The sequence below is a fragment of the Bidens hawaiensis genome, unplaced genomic scaffold (genome assembly GCF_021521415.1).
Source record: "Bidens hawaiensis isolate Kalapana, Puna unplaced genomic scaffold, B.hawaiensis_p1.1 tig00013117_1, whole genome shotgun sequence".
Lineage (NCBI taxonomy): Eukaryota > Viridiplantae > Streptophyta > Magnoliopsida > Asterales > Asteraceae > Bidens > Bidens hawaiensis.
Window position 1 is genome coordinate 555,352 of NW_027492107.1, and position 21,828 is coordinate 577,179.

Here is a 21,828-nt window from a genome sequence, read left to right on the forward strand (position 1 = left end):
AGCTTTAAAAACTTTAAAATTGAAGCTTTTCAAAATTGATTTTGCTTTTTAAAAATCAAAAACAACTTTTAGAAGCTCAGCAAAGCAACCCTACATGTAAAAAAATATAGATAATTTTATGCATGATTTAATAAAAGTTGTACTAAAATATAAAATTAAAATATTTGGATCAATGACATGTGAGTGATGATTGAACCTTGGGATTTTCATGGTCACGGGTTTCTCACAGTAGTGATTTTACTATATAATGATGTTCCTAAGTGAGTTAGACATGAAACATCAAAATCACTATAAATGATTGAAATCTCGGCTCTTAGATAATATTTTTTTATTCAAGTTTATTATTATTCATGAATGCAACATATTTTATATGATATAGTCATAGCAAATATATATATATTATTTTATATAACTTAAGTTGTTGAGATGGAATGTTGCCAAATTCTTTTTGTCAGGCTAAGGGGTGTGGGGGCTCTAATGGGGGCTCCAGTGGGGGCTCCAGCCAATAATATTATGACGTGTAGTAGAGAGAGAAACTGGATAAGGGGTGTGTTGGAGCCCCCGTTGGAGCCCCTGGCCCTGGTGTGGAGGGGCTCCAGCAAGGGCTCCAGCGAATTTTTTTTTTTATTTTTTTATAAATATATTCAAACAACGTATTATTAAAAAAACCTATAAATTATTAAAAAAACACACATTTTTTTTAAAATTCAAATTACAAAAAAAAACATACTAAAAATTAAACAAACAATAATACTTAATAATAACACTATTCTAATACAAGATCATCGGGTCGCTTCGCCCACAAATGTTCAACCAACTCATGTCGAAGATCCCAGTGTATCTCACGGCTCTTGATATTTGCTATGTTATGAAATCTTTGTTGATCACTGATTGTGGACGGTTGTGGCGAAATGTCACCTTGGTAGTTTTGGCAGATAGCTTTGCCCTCGTCTTCTAACGTCATGTTGTGTAGGATCAGACACGTGTAGACGACGTCCGTTATCCTCTCCCGAGTCCAATAACGTATCGGGTTCGCCAGAACATAATATTGTTTTTTTTATAGCTCCAAAAGCTCTTTCAATATCTTTTCTAGCAGACTCTTGCTTCTTCGTAAAATACTTCCGTTTGTTGGCGATTGGATCTGTAAAAGTTTGAACTAACAAAGCCCATTCGTTGTAAATACCATCGACCAGATAGTACCCGTACTTGAAGAGTTCTCCATTTGCAACAAAAGATTGAGGTGGTTCAACCCCCGTCGATAAGGTCGTTGATGGGCTTGATTTTGCAAGAGATCGACCACGGTTGCGGTCAAAACTCCCCCTACATGAAGAAGCAAATCATCCTCTTCGGAGGAGTCGGAATCAGACGAGTACGACGACATTATTTTTTAAAAAAAAGTTGGGAAGATGGGTTGATTTTGGGTTTTATTTTGAAGTTGTGGTGATTGATATGGGTGAAATTGGGTATTTTATAGATGAAATAGGGTATTATTTAGGTAAAAAATATATATTTTTTTAATTTACCCGGGTCCCAACGGCTATTTCTCCATTCCCAACGTCCATTTTCTCTCTCTTCTCCCGCGACCAGGCTCACGCCTGCCTGGATTTCCGCGCTCGCGCCCCGCTCGCGCCCCGGTGGTGTGGGTTTAGCGCCCCGAGGCGCGAGCGGAGGGGCTCTAGCGCCCCGGTTAGCGCCCCACACCCCTCAGCCTCACATTGAATCCAATATATTACTTGATTTATACCTACCATACTTTGGACACACCAATATGACCGTCTATCCATCACCCATTCCCAAAAAGTAAGTAAATATTCTAACTATTTGTCAAGTTTTTATACAAATTTACTCAAGTACATGTTTCTAATGACTTGATTGTTATAATATTTATTATTATTATTATTATTATTATTATTATTATTATTATTATTATTATATACCAAAGGTTTTAAAATCATTATTACTAAGAACTATAAGAAGCCTGTTTCTTATTAACTCTTTATTATGTATAACCGGTTAATTAGTATTAAAAACACAAAACGCATAATACAACAAAACATAAATGTCCTGTTTTGTGGCCAATGGTTATTTGTGTGAGTGCAAAAAGTCAAAAAATTACCTTATCATGTGTAGGTTTTGTGTGCATACGGCAACATAGGTGTCTGCAAATGCTGTGTTAAAGTGAGGGATAAAAAAATCATTTGTTTATTTATCAAGATTTCATTTCATACTCACATGCACACATACATCCATTTTCATCAATTTGCACTTGTGATCATCTATGGCCCCATTTCGTGTCTTTTATTGCTTTAAAAAAGTTAAAATTAAAGACCATAATTGTGTCCTTGTGGCAATCCAAGGGTAGTTTTGTCAAAAGCAAACAAATTTATGTTTAAAGCATTAAACATGTTCTTATACTTTCTTAACAACATTTTTTTTCAAGCCTAGTTGTGACAGGATTTCAACCGTTCCTAGCTATTTGACGTTTCAGATCCGAATCAAAAATTTTTGGAAACCCAAAAAACGTTTCTTTCCAAGTCTACTTCTGACGGGATTTCAACCGTTCCTATCTATTTGATATTTCAGGTCTGAATCGAAAACCACTCGTTGGCAGAATTTTTGGAACCCCGTAACGTTTCTTTCCAAGTCTACTTCTGACAGCGTTACAACCGTTCCCAACTATTTAACGTTTCAGATCCGAATCGAAAACCCCTCGTTGCCAAATTTTCAAAAACCCAAACAACCGAGTAAAACCGCCCCAGAAAAAGCAAGCGAGGTACCGCTAAGCTAACATATTAACAAATTAAGAAACACCATTATTTAAATCTCTCCCTCCATCAAAACACAAAAGCTTCCAGTCACCATTTCCACTTCTTTAGCTTCCATCAAGAAACACAAAAAAGCTTCAATCTTTACCAAAAACCCACCATGAAAACACCTCAAAGAACTCAACTTTTATCCATTTTCTTCATCTTCCTCACTCTTTCATACTTTCTTGACCCGACCCATTTCGCATCAGGCCAAAATATCCAACAACAACCCATCAAAAACATTGTAGTGTTGGTTCTTGAAAACAGATCTTTTGATCACATGATTGGTTGGATGAAGAAAACCTTCAACCCATTAATCAATGGTGTCACGGGTCAAGAATGCAACCCGGTTTCAACCCGGGTCAAAAATCAAGAAAACCAAGAAAACCCAAAAACCCAAGAATCTATTTGTTTCAGTGATGATGCAAAGTATGTGGATCCGGATCCGGGTCATTCATTTGAAGAAGTTGAAAAACAGGTATTTGGGTCCAATGGGTCAAATGGGTCAAGCCCATTAATACCATCAATGAATGGTTTTGTTGAACAAGCATTAACTTTATCACCAAGTCTTTCCAAAACTGTTATGAAAGGTTTTAGCCCTGAAAATGTGCCAGTTTTTGCTAAACTAGTACAAGAGTTTGCGGTTTTCGACCGATGGTTTTCGTCTATCCCTGGCCCGACACAACCGAACCGGTTATTCGTCTATTCAGCCACTTCTCATGGATCAACAAGTCATGTTAAAAAACAACTAGCAAAAGGTTACCCACAAAAAACAATATTTGACTCACTTCATGAGAATAATAAAACTTGGGGGGTGTATTTTCAAAACATACCAACAACATTATTTTATAGGAACATGAGAAAACTTAAATATGTATTCAAGTTCCATCAATATAGCACATTTAAACAACATGCTAAAGATGGTAAGTTGCCAAGCTTAAGTGTTATTGAGCCAAGGTACTTTGATATTAAAGGCTTTCCGGCGAATGATGATCATCCATCACATGATGTGGCGAATGGACAAAAGTTGGTTAAGGAAATATATGAGACATTGAGAGCTAGTCCTCAATGGAATGAGAGTCTTTTGGTTATTACTTATGATGAACATGGTGGATTCTTTGATCATGTCAAGACTCCTTATGTTAATGTTCCTAGCCCGGATGGGAACACGGGCCCTGCGCCCTCGTTTTTTAAGTTTGATCGGTTAGGTGTTCGGGTTCCCACTATTATGGTCTCTCCTTGGATCAAGAAAGGCACAGGTAAAAAATTTCGTAATTTATTTTGCAATAATATAACGTGCGTATGAAGAAATGGATGAGAAAAAATTTGTGGGAGAAGGTAATTTTATGTATTTGTTATATTCCTTTCGTGTTTTGTTTTGATACTTTTTTAAATTACAGAGCTGTCTTTGAAAAGTATATAAACTTATTGCTGTTTATACTTTATACCGAGTTAATTGTTTTTTGAACTACCATGGATATGCGCTAGCGTGTAGCGCGACCTTCTTAGTGGTGGTTATGGTGGTAGTTGATTTTTATTCTTCATGTGGGAGGTACTTTCGTCGGATTAAAAAAATGGAGACAAATAAATAGAGTGCTGATTTATCCTCGGTGCGATGGTCTCACTGTTTAACATGATGGAAATCACCTTCATGAGCGGAATGATTATGGACATGACCAGTCATATATTTGTCTGACTTTTTTGGTTTAGATTATAAAGAATATAATAATTATATAGCGGTGAAGATTCGAATGTGAAGGTTTACGGTTGGTATAGTGCGACGGTGTGGGGGAATGTGGTGTTTTTTTTTCAAACTTTTGAATATCACATTCTCCACACACCATCACACTATACCAACCGTCAACCTTCACATTCGATTCTTGACCTGTATATAAGTTTTACGTTCTTAATAATCTAAACCAACTCAAGCAAATATATGACTGGTCTTGTCCATAATCATCACGAAGGTGATCCCCACCATGATAATTAGTGAGGCCATGGAATCGAGGATAAGCCAACACACCGTTTTTAGTCTCCAATTTTTTGAATCTGACGAAGCGACCTCCACATGAAGAATCCTTACCAAGGATACCATAGCTACTGACAACAAGAAGTTTGCGCTACTCGCCAGCGTATACCTATATGTTCCCAAAAACAATCAACAGGGTATAAACAACAAGAAGTTTGTATATTCGCTTTTCAAAGGCATCCCTGCAATATAAGAAACATAACAAATAAACGTAATATTAAACAAGAAAGGAATATAACAATTACCTTCTCGCAAATATTTTTCTCATCCTTTTCTTCATACGTACGTTATATTATTGCAAAATAAATTATGAATTTGAACATGTGTAATGTGTTATATGTATTATGCAGTGATAAGTAGCCCGAAAGGACCAACACCGAATTCGGAATATGAGCATTCTTCAATCCCTGCTACTATAAAGAAGATGTTCAATTTGTCATCAAACTTTTTAACTCACAGAGATGCATGGGCTGGATCCTTTGAACATATTGTTAGCCAACTAAGCGCTCCACGAACCGACTGCCCAGGTAATTTTATTAATATAAGTATTTATTATTATAATTTATGGACTGCGATAGTGTGAAAATCATTTGGAAATTGAGAACATTTTGGAACAAAAAAAAACCCTTCTAGAAAAAATAAACAAAATTTAAAACCAAAACAAATACGAAAATAAAAAAATTAAAAAAAGCAAAACGTTTATCTAGCATGCCGGTTTCATAAAAAAAATTCTCGGTTTTGCTAAGTTATACATATATGTATAATACTTATAAACACGTATACACATGTTATTTTTATAGACATGTGTACAATTAAGATACATGATAATGTACATATGTGTATATTATGTAACTAGAGTCTAAATGATAATATACATATATGTATAATTTAACAAAACCGAGTTTTTATTTTATTTATTTATTTGTATTTTTTAAAATCCGGGATGCTAAATAAATTTTTTTTTTTACTTTTTTAAAATTTTCGTTTTTTTTTGTTTTAATATTTTTTTTGAAGGGGTTTTTTTTGTGGTCTAAAATGGTTCTCAATTCATAAAGTTCTCTTATGATCCTCACCATATAATTTATAAACACATATGAACTTATTGTTGGTTGCAGAGGTCTTGCCCGAGGCTGCACCATTAAGAAAAACCGAGCCGGATGAAACAAAGGGCTTGTCTGAATTCCAAAGTGAAGTGGTTCAACTAGCCGCGGTTTTAAATGGTGACCATTTCTTGAGCAGTTTTCCGGACGAAATGGGGAAGAAAATGAGTGTTAAAGAAGCGCACACGTACATGAAAGGTGCGGTGTCACGGTTCATAACGGCTAGTAAAGAAGCTATCAAGTTAGGTGCGGATGAATCGGCCATCGTTGATATGAGATCCTCTCTTACAACCCGAACCGTGGTTCATAATTAACGCGTTAAGGATATAGAACATATATGTGTGCTAAGAGGTTGGAACCAGATTAATATGAAGTAAACCAAAATGGTTGTTTGTATGTAAACTTTTGCACCATTTGGCTACAACTTTTGTATCATTACATATTTATATGAATCTAGAGTTGAATGAATATAAGCTACAAGAAACCAAAGTTTTGCTATATATATATATATATTATTCATCTATTAGACATCATTATTTATTATTATTTTTTTAATGAGTAGTTTTATTCATCAAAGAGTAGAGTAGTGTTTAACTGTTTATATCAAAATGGAAGGCAAGCGGTAGGGGTGTGTTTGGTGTGGTTCGGTGCGGTTTTTAACTAAAACCGAACCGAAAACCAAACTTTCGGTTTTATGATTTTTAAAACCGTTCGGTGTTGGTTTTTTTTCCATTTTCGGTTTTTGGATTCGGTTTTTTCGGTTTTGCTAATCAAGCGAAAACTTTTTAGGCCAAAAAAAAAATTTCTACCCAAGATATTAAAATTGGGCATGGCATTTTTTTTCTTTAACCTAATAATTTAATATAATATTGAATATTTTGAACCTCAAATATTAAAGGCTAATCAATGATAGATTTAAAATCAAAATTCAAAATCAAAACTAAAAGTACCAATATAATTAGTTTTTAGCCATATGCAGAAAACTAAATATATTTGTTTTTAACCATATGTTAAAATTAAACTAATAGTCATTGACAGATTTTGTTTTAATGGCTAGGTTAAGATATTATGGTTATTTTGATATTTGGTATTTCGGTTCGGATTTTTCATTTGTTTACAAAATACAAAACCGAACCAAAACCAATTTCGGTTTTTTCTAAAGTTCAAAACCGAACCGCCGGTTTCTAATTCGGTTTGGTTTTTTTTGTTTCGGTTCGGTCTTTTCAGTTTTGTGCAGATCCCTAGCAAGCGGACATGTTGCACGCTATTATTAGGGCTGTTCACGAGCTCAGCCGAACCGAGCGAAGGCTCTCTCGTTGCTTGGCTCGTTTACAACCGAACCGAACCGAACGACTAAAATTCAAACCGAGCGAAAACCGAAACGAGCCAAAATCGAATCGAGCATTTTTTCGATCGAACATTGAGCGACTTCGATCATTATTTATTTCTTTTTTCACTTTGAAAATCTCAATAACAAACAAGTTTAAAGGTTGCAAACTATATATTTTATAAATAAATTAGTGGTGTTTAGACAAACGTGTAATAAATTGTAAATTTTTTATTAAAAATAAGTTTGAAGTGAGATAAAATGATCATGTAAACAAACTTTTAGTATTCTAAAAACTTGAAGGAAACAAATAAAACTATAAAATCGACGGAATAAAAAAAATTAAAGGGGTTAAAAAACTTCTAAACTTATATTTATGTGTTTTGTCTATGTATTTATATATTTGTTCATATATAATTATATATAAAATAAATTAAAAATATTCGAGCCGAACCGAACCGAGCAGACCTTTGCTCGTTGCTTGGCTCGTTTGCAAACCGAACCGAGCAGAGGGGCTCGTTTATAATCGAGCGAAAAAACGAGCGAGCATTTTTCGAGCAATTTCTAAGCGAGCGGCGAGCGAGTTCAAGCCACGAGCGGTTTGGAGGGCCCTAGCTATTATAAATAAAAATAAAAAGTGTTATCGTCGACAGTAGGGTTCGAACCTGCGCGGGCGAAGCCCAACAGATTTCAAGTCTGTCTCCTTAACCACTCGGACATATCGACATTTTTGTTAATTTTTAAGATTTACATATTACATATTTAGTTCTAAACATTAGCAATAGTTCTAACATAATGTAATATGTTAGAAAGGTTAAACATACGGATATTGGTTTGCTACACATACATAATTAATCGACATCAAAATAACGTTTATAGTGATGTGATATTTTACATTAGTTTCGCATAAGGTTTATGGTGTTGTCGGCGAATACACCAACATCTAACATGTCTATATAGACAAACAACCAGTCGAAATGTAACCATATTAGTTGATAAAAAAATAAATATAACACCTTAATGAATGAATCATGAAGGTAGAGTTATAAAAGACATTTTACATCGTTTTGGCGTTAATTAGCCATTTCTTTTATTTGAGTTTTACATGGAACAAAAGTCGCTACAAAACTCTAAATATATATATATGAACTACGATTATAAGATATATGAAAACTGAAAATGTAGCTATTGTGCGAGTTCTATTCAACGTTACTGTGATTCCTCAATAAGAATGACGGTTTTTTTATGTTACATGAATGAAAGATGATGCAAAGGTACTGGTCATATATAACAATTTACGTATGCATCAATGACATAAAGTGTGATATACTGATATGCGAGCTAAATAAATACACAATACCAGTGTCACGTTACTCACGTATCACATGAGTATGAACTTGGTGCAGTTTTTTGTGCTACACAAGTGCAAAGATAATAGGGGATAAAAAGGTGAAATAAGTATCTTTGAAAGATAAGAGGAAAAAAGATATTTCTAATTACTTTACGTTCTCTTAAAATTAAAAAGAACTCAAAAAACAAATTGTGTTTGTTCATTGTGAGCGTGACCAATCTGGTTTAAAATAGGTGGTCTTTTGTCTATGGCTTAATAGATCTTAAACGACCTTGTGAAAGTATATTTAAAAACATTAACTAGGAAACAAAATCATAGAGTATTGTGTTTTTAAATCAGACCTTGTGAAGGAAATATTATTTATGAATAATTTCATAAATTATACTTTTATAGCTTCTATAAAAAAAATACTCTACGAAAAATAAAATAAAACGTCGACAGCAGGATCCGAACCTGCGCAGGCAAAGCCCAACAGATTTCGAGTCTGTCTCCTTAACCACTCGGACATATCGACCTTTTTGCCTAATTCTTAAAATAGCTTTATAAATGTCTCATGTTGCTGGATATTTATGGCCAGATTAGCTATGAATTTATTATTCACGTATCGAATCAACCGGTTTGAGTTTTGGTTTGCTTGTAACAAATCAAATTAAAGTTATAATAAATTGTTTGAATCGGTTAAAGGTCTTCGAAAGTACATGCTTTTATGTTTTAATGCGTACGGCCTTTTAAACCATTCTACGCTAGAAAGTTAGGTTATGACTACCTATTCTTCTCACGTTTAACGTGTTAATTTGGCATCCCCTCCCCCCAATCTTAGGAATTTTTTTTTGTTTTAGTGTTATTTGTAAGTGAAAATCCCGATCGTCTCCTTGTTAGTGTTACACTCCTCTATCACCCTTCATGAACAATATTCCTCGATTAACTATTGTTGACAGGAAGTTAGTTTTGTTTGATTACTTGTTTTTTTAACGGCCAACTAAGTAACGTCGGGTACTCCGTACGCGGCCCCCATTGGCTTAAGGTAGCCCGAGCCAGCCACTAGTCCGGGCGGACGGAGCCCCTAGCGATCTATCTATTGAGGGATTCATCGGATAAAATGCAAATATAAATTTATTTATTTTTTATTTAAGTGATTGAATACATAAAAGTTTCGTTTGTGTTCATTAATGTTCATATCAAATATTTTAATGAATAATTAACATCATAACAGTTGGATTGTGTGAACTTTACGTGCAAACCCAAACTAAATCAGTTTCTTAAAGAACAAAAACAAATAAAAATAATATGTTTATGATTTGGATTACTAAACAAAGCAAAAAACACATGCTAGCATAAAAAATAATCATTTTGATTTAGAAATTTTATATTCAGTTTTCATATAGTTTAACAATTATTGAAGCTAACATTAGTTTTGCTTATTGCAAGCGCAATGGTTGAGAGATATTTTTAGGCAATGAAGATCATAAAGACAAATCTGCATAATTGAATTGGTGAAGATTTTTTGAACGCCAATATAATTTGTAGTGTCGAAAAAGCACTTGCAAGATGAAGCTGTAATCGACCGTTCTTAAAGAATGAAATTAAATTATGTTTAATGAAATTTGTTGCCTATATTTCTATACATTATATTTCTAAACATAATTTATTTAATGTTTTCTTATCCGAAACATTTTGGTTTGACCCGTTTTAGATTTACTTGACTCGTTTTAGGTTGACCCTTTTCAACATCCGCTGACTAAAATTCCCGGATCCACGCCACTGTTACATTCTTTGAATTTTTTTATTATAATTGTTCATCATCCAAAAGGTGACTGAATAATTTGTACACAATCATTCTTGTCATAATAAACACTTGTCAACAACCACCATGTCGATTGTTGATTGCGATTAGAGATGCAAACGAGTTAGGCTGCTCGTGAGCTACTCGAGCTCTGATGGATAAAAGCCTTGAAACAAGCCGAGTTTTTTCGAGTTCGAGTCTTGTATGGGAAGCTCGTAGTTTCACACTGTGCAACTGGATATGTGCCAAACTTTGGCTTGTATAAGGTATTACACAAGCTCGAACCGAGCTTAGGCTCGTTTAAGGGATTTCTCAAAATACATACAAATAATTAAAAAGGTATATAAATTAAATAATAAATGAGCCTAGTCCAAGCTTGAGAAAACAACTCATGAACCGAGCTTTAAAAAAAGAGCTCAAAATGAGCCAGGCCAATTAAGCTTGAGTCTAGTCGAGTTCGGGCTTAGGTTGGTTCACTTACACCCCTAGTTGTAATCACATCGACCAATTTGTATAATTTATCACTCTATTCGAAACAGACTTAAAAGTTTGTAAGTTTGTTTTATACAAACGGGGCAACTTCATTGAATAATAATCACGTTTCAAAAGTGTTCTAATTAGGTCACTCAACTTTAAAAAGTGTTTCAATTAAGTCACTCAATTTTCATATTTTATTAAATTAAAGGTTTTAACATGTTCTTTTAGCTTTTTTCATTTTTGTTTCACATAGGAAATCTTTTTATCTTTTTTTTTATGTTGACGTAAGTGGCGACGTGAATTTTAATTTTTATTTTTGAATTTTAAAATAATTACCGTTTTTTTTAATTATAACTACATATATTGCAAATTCCGACCCCCACATTTTATCCTCCATTTCTTTCTTGACGCACACAAAAATCGGTGAGACTCGATTTGAAGATTTAGTGACCCAATTTAAGAAAAATATCCATGAGTGACCTAATTAGACTAATTTTGAAAGTTGGTTACTATTCTATTAGATATTCCCTGTACGGAACCTAGGAAATTGAAGTATGTGTTCAAAAATCAAACTTGTTACATAAGTTTTATGAAGACAGGTGATATAACTTAATTTGACACGTTATGGGTCCTTTTGGGTCATTGCTTATAAAATGGGCTGAACAAACCTTGGTCCATACCTCTAATTAACAGTTTTTAACACATTAATGTTGTAAAAAGAAAGCTCTTCTAAGTTCTAACACATTTCAGAAGTCACAACTAACAAAGAGTAAACTGTGGTTTTCGTCCCTTCGGTATGTCTAAATCTGCGGTTTTAGTTCAATAGTTTCAAATATGTGATTTTCGTCCCTGTGATTTTATTTCACTTGCAATTAAACCCGACATCATTAACCCCGTCAAGTCTGGTCGTTAAACCCATCAGCGCGTCCCTCACATGAGGGGTAGTTTTGTCTTTTCTTCTCCCCAAATACACCTTAGCCCCTCACGCGAGGGGGCTTGCGAATTTGGGGAGAAAAAAGACAAAACTACCCCTCACGTGAGGAGCACTCTGATGGGTTTAACGACCAGACTTAACGGGGTTAGTGAGGTCGGGTTTAATTGCAAGTGAAATAAAACCACATGGACGAAAATCGCAGATTTGAAACTATTGGACTAAAACCGCATATTTGAACAAACCACATGAATGAAAACCGCAGTTTACTCACTAACAAATAATGTTTTAATTAGAAAATTTGCAATCTTTTAAATTTGGTAACAACTTGTGTATCATTACAGGATGCACAAGTACAACTTAGACATAAAGTATCTATTAACGTCATACTGCTACAAGACTTTGCGAACTTGAAATGTCGTGAATATGCTCTCAAGCATGAGAACTTTTAATTCCTTGCTTGTATCTCCAACTACCTAAAATATACATGTAAAAAACACACGTGTTTGTATCTTCCAAATACTATATATTGCCCATCCATCGGATCATCGTCAAGTTCTTTGTCGATTTCTGACACGAATGCGGGAGGTGCTGGTCTCTTCCATTGATTCAGATTCCTAATAAAGTGAAGTTATGGATAAAAAAATTAAAAATATATCATTCGCAAACCCTAAATGATTTAGAACTTTAGATTGATCCAAAGTTTCAGGGTCAGAGTGCGTAATCGAGATAACATATTCGTCTAGCAAAAACAAAGGAAAAAATTAAAAAAAATATGTAATATCGTTGACAGCAGGGTTCGAACCTGCGCGGGCGAAGCCCAACAGATTTCAAGTCTGTCTCCTTAACCACTCGGACATATCAACATTGATGTTTTTATTTAACATTGATTAAATTTGATCCAAGAAAGAATCTAAAAGGTAACTCAAAAAACTATTATTATATTTCAATTTTTATAGAAATTTGATAGTTTGATATTTGAAAAGCATATGGGTAACTTATATAGATTCAAGGTGAAGATCAACAACATGTAGACGAACTCAAGAATGTAGAATGAAGAAAGAACCATGAAGAAGACGGATCGTATGTGGATCAACCGAATCGAGCCAAGTTGATACATGTGTGGTGGGACTTTAAGAAAGACAAGAGAAACAAAGACTCGAAACCTTTGTTGATTAAGTAAGGAAGTTGAAGCCTAAGTGGTTTGGCAAAGAGTTACGTGGCATCTGGTGTGGAAGCCGAAAGAAAATCATATTTCGTGTTTAGTGGAAGTATCGAAATGTTGAGGAGCGAACAAAGACAAGGAATCCTAAGTGGATTCTTCGGACGAGAATCAAGAATCCTGCATGGTACTTGATTGAATTAGCGCGTAGTAAACATTTTACCCTTTTAAAACAAAATACCCTAGTAATTTCTCTCCAAAATTAAATCGGAATTCCAAACAAACTAATTTAACTATCTCACAACGCAAGAACACACAACGTACAAGAAAGTCTATGTAAATCCTATCTCGTAATACTAAAATTACCAACATGCTACATTTTTCATAAAAGTTAGGTAACACGCATATTATGCTTATGAACCGAGATGGCGAGATGTCTTTCCGTCACCTCAATGGTACTAGCATAAAAGCCCTTGGTCCACTAGACTACTCGTGGCCTCAATATTAGTCATATGTAGTAGTATGTACCATTAATGCATATTTCACGTGTTGTTGGGTGCGATTTTACGAGGTAGGTGGTGTTGAATATTGATAGATTTAGACATTTGGTTATGAATGAATGTGCATAGAATGATAATCTAGCTACATGGTAACGCATAAACTGCTAGCTCTAGTATAAGCCGAATAAATCAAAGCGTTATAATACGTTTCTTAATCATATATTTTTTTTGGAACGACCAATTACATAAATAATCATACTAATAAACATTTTTTTAATTTTATAATCAAATAGTGTTTCAACTTTAATTTTAATTTAGAAAACTAATTTTACCAGTCAACCCGATTTTTTTATTTTGTAATCAGAAGCTATTTCAACGTTGATTTAGCATACTAATTTAACACGACAAACCAAAACCTGAAAATTTTAAATAGATAATTAAACAAATCAAAAAATTGTTCCTATTTCTTACATAAATTTGGTCATGTGTCAACTGTCAAGCAATGACATTAAAAGTTATACACCTAACATTCTAAACATAAAGATAGGGGTGCAAACAAGCCGAGCTGCTCGCAAGCTACTCGGGATCGGTTCGTTAAAAAGCTCGAACGAGCCGAGCTTAATTGAGCCCGAGCCCGAGCTCAAGCCTAAAAGTAAGCTTGTTTAATAAACGAGCCCGAGCCCGAGCTTCACCTATCGAGGCCGAGCCTGCTCGCGAGCCTAAACGAGCCTGCCTGTTATATAACTTTTTAAAATATATATTTAATAATTATTAATATATATATATATTGTTATAAAAAATAAATAAAAGTAACTAAATAATATATATATATATATATATATATATATTATTTTATACAGAAAATTATAATAGAAAATAATATATCTTAATAATTATATTATTTAAAAAATAACTAATAAATGGTAAACGAGCCGAGCTTGAAAAACTACTCACGAGCCAAGCTCGAGCTTTGGAAATAGAGCTCGAAACGAGCCGAGCTCGAGCTCGAGCTCTGTATAAGTTAAACGAGCTGGTCGAGCTCGGGCTCGGCTCGGCTCGGCTCGTTTGCACCCGTACATAAAGATAACAAAATTTATTTATATTTTGGTAGAAACAAATTAATTTAATTTAATATCATTTTGTTTTAACTTATGCATTTTGTACCTACCACCAAACATTTCGTACCTACTCAAGATCAACTTTGAGACCAGGGGTTAGGTAAGCCTTGAGAGACTCGTGGAGGATCATGGCTGCTGAGTATATATCTTTGGAAGTTTAATAATTAATATAATATAAATAGTAAATAAGGTATAATTCATAATTAATTAATTATATAGTGTCCATTATATAATGACCAAATTTGATGTAATCTTTTAATAAAATATATAACCTGTCACATGTGCATTCAATTAAAGAAATCATTATACAAGAACACCCGCAATTATAGATGTAAAGAAAAATTAATATTATTATTAGCAATGGCAAACACGTTAAAGGTTAACATATACTAGTATAGTTTGATCATAAATGAGTTTAGTTAATTCAATTATTTGAAAAGACTTAGTTAACTCGGTTAATCAAGACTTTAGACTAATGCTAATTTTAATTATTATTTTTATATATTCAGTTAGAAAGAAGTGTATAAACCAAAAAAGCATATTCAAACCAAAATAACTATCACCAATTTATATGGGATATATGAGAAATAACCGTCGCTTTCCAGGGTTCAAGTCCTGATCTCACCCGGGTTTACCGGCTCTTCGCTGTCGTGCCATTTGGCGGGCGTGGGGGTCGGGTTTTATCCGGTGAATCCCTCAATAGGTGGACCGCTAGGGGCTCCGTCTGTCCGGACTAGTGGCCGGCTCGGGCTACCTTTAGCCAATGGGGGCCGCGTACGGAGTACCCGGCGTTACTTAGTTTTCGAGTCCTGATCTCACCCGGTTTTACCGGCTCCTCGCTGTCGTGCCATTTGGCGGGCGTGGGGGTCGGGTTTTATCCGGTGAATCCCTCAATAGGTGGACCGCTAGGGGCTCCGTTTGTCCGGACTAGTGGCCGGCTCGGGCTACCTTTAGCCAATGGAGGCCGCATACGAAGAACCCCGGCGTTACTTAGTTGGTCGTTCCAGAAAAAACAAAATAACTGAACATGACCTGGATTTATTCATTTTAAAAATTAAAATAATTGATAATGGTCTAATATATAGTCTAACACACTAACCGAAATATTTAAAAGATTTAGACCTAAATTTATTATTTTTGGTCAAATTATATTTTTGACTTAAAATTTTCAAGTCTAAATGACAAAGCATAAAAATAAAGCAGATAAATCAAACAGTTTTAAAAAACTCAAAAACTAGCATTTCGGTTTTTAGTTCTTGCTCAAAACAGAACCAAAACCGACTCTTCCACACCCCTTTAATGAATTAGGAAACCCAAACACCCCCTTATAATAGACTTAGTAAATTACACCAGTTAAGAATTTGTACAAATTATTTTAAAAAAATTTATGACATGTTTAAAAGACCACATTATTTATTTTAATGTATATCACACGTACTATATTATTTTAACATGTGTTTTAAAATATTTATCTTTCATTGAAGTTACTACAAAATGATTACTAAAGTGACAGGCAAATAGGTAACAAGTTGCGTCACAACCTCGTTTGAAGCAAAGTCAATCCTACTAAAAACGAAGCTTTGGGGCCTAGGAGCCGAAATGGTTTCGTGTACGACACGTTGAACCCTACTCAAAAAATTCATAGCCTCTGGCCAGAAAACCAAATGTATCAAAAGCAAATGGGAGAAAGACATGCTGATTCTTTAAACAAGTTTTCTCGTGTTTAATAACTTTGCCCGATTCAGCCTTCAACGTAGCCTGACCCACAACAAAACCACAGTCCTGAGACACTCTTGTAAGATCCACATAGACGTGTCCCCCCTGCCCACCCGAACACAAAAATACCAGCTGATCGTAAAGTAGACCTTCTTCAAAAGAATCCGTGAGAAAGTTAACATGAGTTTAATTTTGTTTTTCTTTAAAATCCAGGATAATCTAAATATAAAATATAAAAATAAATAATAGTCAAATAAATAATAGTCAACTTATTTCATATACCATCATTTAAAAGACCATAAATTGCATAAACAAGAAAACCCAACACAACTTCTTACATTCAACTCAAAAACCGACTAAAGCTTCAACCTTAATGCAACCTTGATCAAAATCTTGATCCTTAAACCATACAAACATGATCACAATACCAGAAAAAGCTAAGGCTTTTGTGAACAACAGATGGCTAGTGTTTGTAACATCTATGTGGGTCCAATCTTGTTCTGGTATTGGGTACATGTATGGCAGCATATCACCAGTGATTAAGAGCACCATGGGTTATAACCAAAGGCAGATTGCTATATTAGGTGTGGCTAAAGATATTGGTGATGCTATTGGCTTCATTGCTGGTAGTTTGTGTGAAGTGGCTCCCATTTGGGTGGTCTTGTTTATTGGTGTGGCTCAAAACTTCTTTGGTTATGGTCTTGTTTGGTTAACTGTTAATCAAACCTTGCCTCACTTGCCTTTGTGGGTGGTTAGTTTTATTATTATTATTATTATTATTATTATTATTATTATTATTTCACACACACAGAAAGTCAAATGGTCAAAGGGTCAAATTCAAATGTTTTGAACTTTTGATTGATGAGATTTGGATGTTATTTGATTAACATACTTTTGTTTTTGTATTTTTGTTGTTTGGTTTCCTAGGATTATTTTATTGGACAACATATGATCACTTTTGACTTTTATATGACAAATAATGTTGGTTTGGTTCGGTTTGGGGCTAAAACTGAATTAAAAGCCGAAATGTCTGTTTTTAAGTTTTTGAAAAGCGTTCGCCTTTGGTTCTGATTTGGATTCGGTTTGTTCGGTTTTGGCTGTTAGGCTTGAAAATTTTGGGCCGGATATTAAAGTTGGCTAAAAAAATGAACTTGAATTTTAAATCTCTTTGTGGTTAATAATTGCATACAAATTTTACCTTAACTAGATGTAAATCTTGAACTTTGAAAGTAGATGGTTTGACTTTATGAAATCAACCGTTCGGTTTGGTTTTGGGCTAAAACAGAATTAAAAACCGAACCGTTCAGTTCAAATTTTGTCATTTTGCTTAAAAATTTTGGGTCGTAAAAAAAAAGTGCATAAATAATGAATTTGGGCTTAATTTTTTTTGTTAGTTAATAATTTATTGATTATTATACAACTGGGCTAAAAATATTTGGGTTAAACTATGTATTAAACTGTTATAAGTTACTTGAAATTTAAAATAAAAAATTAAAATCTACAAGTTCTGTTTGATTTTTCGCTTTTAGTTACAAGCAAAACTGAAACTACACCGAAAATTCAGTTTTTTCAGAAGCATAAAACCTAATTGTTGGTTTTTATTACGGTTAGGTTCGGTTTCGGTTTAATTTTTCACTTATAGTTACAAGCAAAACCGAAACCGCACCGAAAATTTGGTTTTTACTAAAACATAAACCCAAACTGTCATGTTTTATTACAGTTAGGTTATTTCTGTTTGGTTTTTTCAGTTTCAGATCGGTTTTTTCAGTTTAATGCATGTACATTTCCTATGTTTACCATGTTGATGTTCAATGTTAAATGCAGCTATGTGTTTGCATATTTGTGGGAACAAATGGTGAAACCTACTTCAACACCGGAGCATTAGTCTCCGGTGTCCAAAACTTCCCAAAAAGCCGCGATCCAGTAGTCGGAATCCTCAAAGGTTTCGCAGGCTTAAGCGGAGCAACTAACCCAAATCTACACCATGTTTAACTTCCCAGACGAAGCCTCTATAATATTCGTAGTAGCCGTGGGCCCCACGATAGTGATCACCGCGGTTATGTTCCTCATTCGACCCGTTGGAGGCCACAAACAAGCGAGACAATCCGATAACACGAGCTTCTTAGCTCTTTACGGCGTTTGCCTCATTCTCGCAGCGTATCTTTTAGCAGTATTGATACTACAAGACTTGGTTGAGTTAAACCAAACTGTTCTCACTACATTAACTATCGGGCTCGTGATCCTCGTGTTACTACCCGTTGTAATACCCGTTACATTGGTGTTTTTTACCCACGAGCCCGAAAGCCTGCTTACCGAGGAGGAAAAACAAGAGTTTGTTGAACATGGTAAAACCGAAGTTATATTGAGTGAAGTGGAGGATGAGACTTCGTCTTTGGTTGATTTGCTTTCGAGTGAAGAGCGTGAGAAACGGATAGCGCATTTGCAAGCGAGGCTCGTGCAGGCTGCAGCGGATGGGGCTGTGAAAGTTAAGAAGAAAAAAGGGCCGAGAAGAGGGGATGATTTTACTTTGATGCAAGCGTTGGTGAAGGCGGATTTTTTGCTTATGTTTTTTTCGCTTGTGCTGGCTTCAGGTTCGGGTTTGACGGTTATTGATAATCTGGGTCAGATGTGTCAATCTTTGGGGTATGAAAAGCCGCATATTTTCGTGTCGATGATTAGCATATGGAATTTTCTTGGTCGTGTTGCTGGCGGGTATTTCTCCGAGCTTGTTGTAAGGTGCGTTTATCGGTTTATGGGTACAATTTTGGTGTGCGTGAGTTAAACCCATCCAAAAACCAAATTTTCGGCTCTTGGGTTTTGAAAGCGGTAATTTTTTTGGTTTTCGATTTGGGTTTGGGTTCGGGTTCTTTTTTTTTACCGTTTGGGCTTGAAATATTTCAGCCGAAAAAAAAGTAGTTCTAAAATATTGAATTGGGCTAATTTTTTTTTTTGTTAATTAATGGTTAATTGATTGTGACACATTTGGGCCTAAAATATTCAAGTAACACAATATATTAAATTTTCATAAATTACATAGCATTTAAAATATAAAATGAAAATCCATAAATTCGGTTTTTCGATTTTATAAAATGAAAATATTGAATTTGGGCTAAATTTTTTTTTATTAATTTATGGTTAATTGATTGTGACACATTTGGGCCTAAAATATTTAAAACACAATATATTAAATTTTCATGAATTACATAGCGTTTAAAATATAAAATGAAAATCCATAAATTCGGTTTTTCGGTTTTAAATACATCCAAAACCGGAATCAAACAGGAATTCAGTTTTTCGAAAACATAAAACTAAACCATCGTGTTTCGAGCTCAGGGTTGAGCACCTAAATAAGTTTGATTTTTTTAAATGATTAAAAATTTTTGAACTATTTTGGCAACAGGAAGTATGCATACCCTAGGCCAGTAGCAATGGCTGCAGTTCAAGTAGTGATGTCTTGTTCACTTTTCTACTACGCCATCGGTGCACCAGGCGCAATATACATTGTCTCAGTCGTAATGGGATCATGTTACGGGGCCCATTGGGCCATCGTGCCATCTGCAGCCTCAGAACTATTCGGGCTCAAGAGCTTCGGTGCACTTTACAACTTTCTCACACTTGCTAGCCCCGCCGGTTCATTAATCTTCTCGGGCGTCATTGCTAGTGGCATTTATGACTACGAAGCCAAAATTCAAAACGCTTCAAACCCGCTCACAGACAGTGATGCACTCACGTGCTATGGAACCATATGCTATTCGATCACTTGTGGGATCTTGTCGGTTCTTTGTCTCATCGCGTTTTTCTTGAGTATGACTGTGGTCTATAGGACCAAGAGAGTCTATGCACAACTTTATGGAAGCCAAAGAAGTTAGTATCATACATGTTAGGCTTAATCTTAATGTTTTAATTTGATATGAATGAAGACATTTAGTATTGATTCTTTTGTATACTTGTATGATGTGCTACAAATATAGTGCGTTGTACAAATTTTATTTGTGGAATGAATTGTATTAAATCTTTTAGTGAGAATAATTTAATGTTTTTTTAGTGTTTGTAGTACTATTTCACATAAATATTTATCAAATAGCCAAATTATTCAAAAATTGATCATAGTGAATTTATGACTTCATGTGTGACATTTATTGCTTAACTATTACTCATCCAACTTGATTTTAGCATTAAGAACATGTGTCCATGTGCAATAGGTCATTCATATCTATTTATCGCTTATCACAAGTATTGAGTTGTTATTAACCATTCATTTATAAGGCTGTGTAGCGGGGGCTAAAAAATATTACGACTTTCGTCATGTGGCGTCCAGCCATTAAATTATGAGTTTTAAGGGTGTTATAGTGTTGTAATCTTATATATATATATATATCACACACATATATAATACTAATAAACACAACACACTAGACGACAAGAATTTTTGTAAATTTTAATGATTTACGATCTCACTAAAATGCCCGTCGACATCTTAAAAATCATATGTTTTTTTGTAAATTCTATTACTTTTTAAAAACCTCACACTCAACTCTTTACTTTTATCTCTACTATGCTCACAAACATTTTTATAGAGATGTGTTTTAATTTTCAATATTTTTTTTCTCTATTATGTAGAATTCAATGTAATGGTGTTTTAGTTGTTTTTTTTTAATATTTTACTCTATAATATATTAAAAGTACGAAATAGCAGCTCCAATGTGAATACTTCAACTCAAATGAAGTTATATGAAATCTTTTAGTTTGATTTGATACTTGAACAATCATAGAGCTATTTAATATAATGTATTAATTATAAATGATTAACCACAACGTAAGTTTTTTTTTTCCTCTATTTAGTTTGACCCGGCCTATTCTTTGCCCTTTACAAAAAAAAAAGGGATATGTCACTACGTCGAAATACATGTACCGTTAAGCTTACATGATGGGTTTCACTAACACATATTCTAATATTGGTTTACCGAGGCTAGTAAGATGTAGAGCATACCCAGACTATCCACTCTCATTGCCATAAATCTATATCTATATATATCATATAATTATTAATTACACTAAAAGCCACAAACAGTTATGAGAAGAAAACATGTTCCTGGCGTACTTTTTTGTAGTAAAGGTAAAATGATAAAAAAAACGAGGCAATAACATTGATGTTACATCATATACTTTTAAGAATTTATAATAATTTTAAGAACGAAGTATATTTCTCTTTCTTCAAATTTATATCAAATTGCACTCTTCGTCCTTAAAGTAAGAGATAACAGAATTCATCCATTAGGCTATTTGTGGTGGAGGAGCTACAAATTGGGGCGAATTGTGACACGTGGCGCCCAGTCAGCAAAATGGGCGAATTTGTTTTTGGGGTGTAATGGTGTAGGGGCTACAAATTAGGTCCACAATATCTTTTTTTATTATTTTTTATTTATAATTAAACTAATCAAATAAAAACAATTTTGTTCAAGTAATTAAATAAAAATGCATTAAAATTAAAAAGAAATACAAAAAAAATACATAACTAAAAATATAA

The 21,828-nt window shown here is 34.2% G+C and overlaps 1 protein-coding gene, 3 non-coding genes and 1 pseudogene across 5 annotated transcripts; 2 read left to right on the forward strand and 3 right to left on the reverse strand.

Annotated features, from left to right (window-relative positions):
• Positions 1-2,760: 2,760 nt before the first annotated feature.
• On the forward strand, positions 2,761-6,277 carry LOC143543337 (non-specific phospholipase C6-like). Its single transcript, XM_077035684.1, has 3 exons — positions 2,761-4,066; positions 5,187-5,363; positions 5,952-6,277. The coding sequence occupies exons 1-3, from the start codon at positions 2,926-2,928 to the stop codon at positions 6,248-6,250; spliced, it is 1,617 nt and encodes a 538-aa protein (XP_076891799.1). The 5' UTR covers positions 2,761-2,925; the 3' UTR covers positions 6,251-6,277.
• Positions 6,278-7,907: 1,630 nt separating this feature from the next.
• On the reverse strand, positions 7,908-7,989 carry TRNAS-UGA (transfer RNA serine (anticodon UGA)). Its single transcript has one exon. It is a non-coding gene; the product is annotated as a tRNA-Ser (tRNA).
• Positions 7,990-9,046: 1,057 nt separating this feature from the next.
• TRNAS-CGA (transfer RNA serine (anticodon CGA)) lies at positions 9,047-9,128 on the reverse strand. Its single transcript has one exon. It is a non-coding gene; the product is annotated as a tRNA-Ser (tRNA).
• Positions 9,129-12,589: 3,461 nt separating this feature from the next.
• On the reverse strand, positions 12,590-12,671 carry TRNAS-UGA (transfer RNA serine (anticodon UGA)). Its single transcript has one exon. It is a non-coding gene; the product is annotated as a tRNA-Ser (tRNA).
• A 3,969-nt stretch (positions 12,672-16,640) lies between these two features.
• LOC143543338 (protein NUCLEAR FUSION DEFECTIVE 4-like) lies at positions 16,641-20,241 on the forward strand (annotated as a pseudogene). The gene is made up of 3 exons (XR_013137057.1): positions 16,641-17,052; positions 18,126-19,037; positions 19,702-20,241. The product of XR_013137057.1 is annotated as a protein NUCLEAR FUSION DEFECTIVE 4-like (transcript).
• The last annotated feature ends 1,587 nt before the right edge of the window (positions 20,242-21,828 follow it).

Coding starts and splice junctions, on each gene's coding strand:
- LOC143543337 (XM_077035684.1), top strand. CDS start 2,926: ATGAAAACACCTCAAAGAACTCAACTTTTATCCATTTTCTTCATCTTC. Junction 4,067..5,186: donor TTGGATCAAGAAAGGCACAG/GTAAAAAATTTC, acceptor TGTATTATGCAG/TGATAAGTAGCCCGAAAGGA. Junction 5,364..5,951: donor TCCACGAACCGACTGCCCAG/GTAATTTTATTA, acceptor TGTTGGTTGCAG/AGGTCTTGCCCGAGGCTGCA.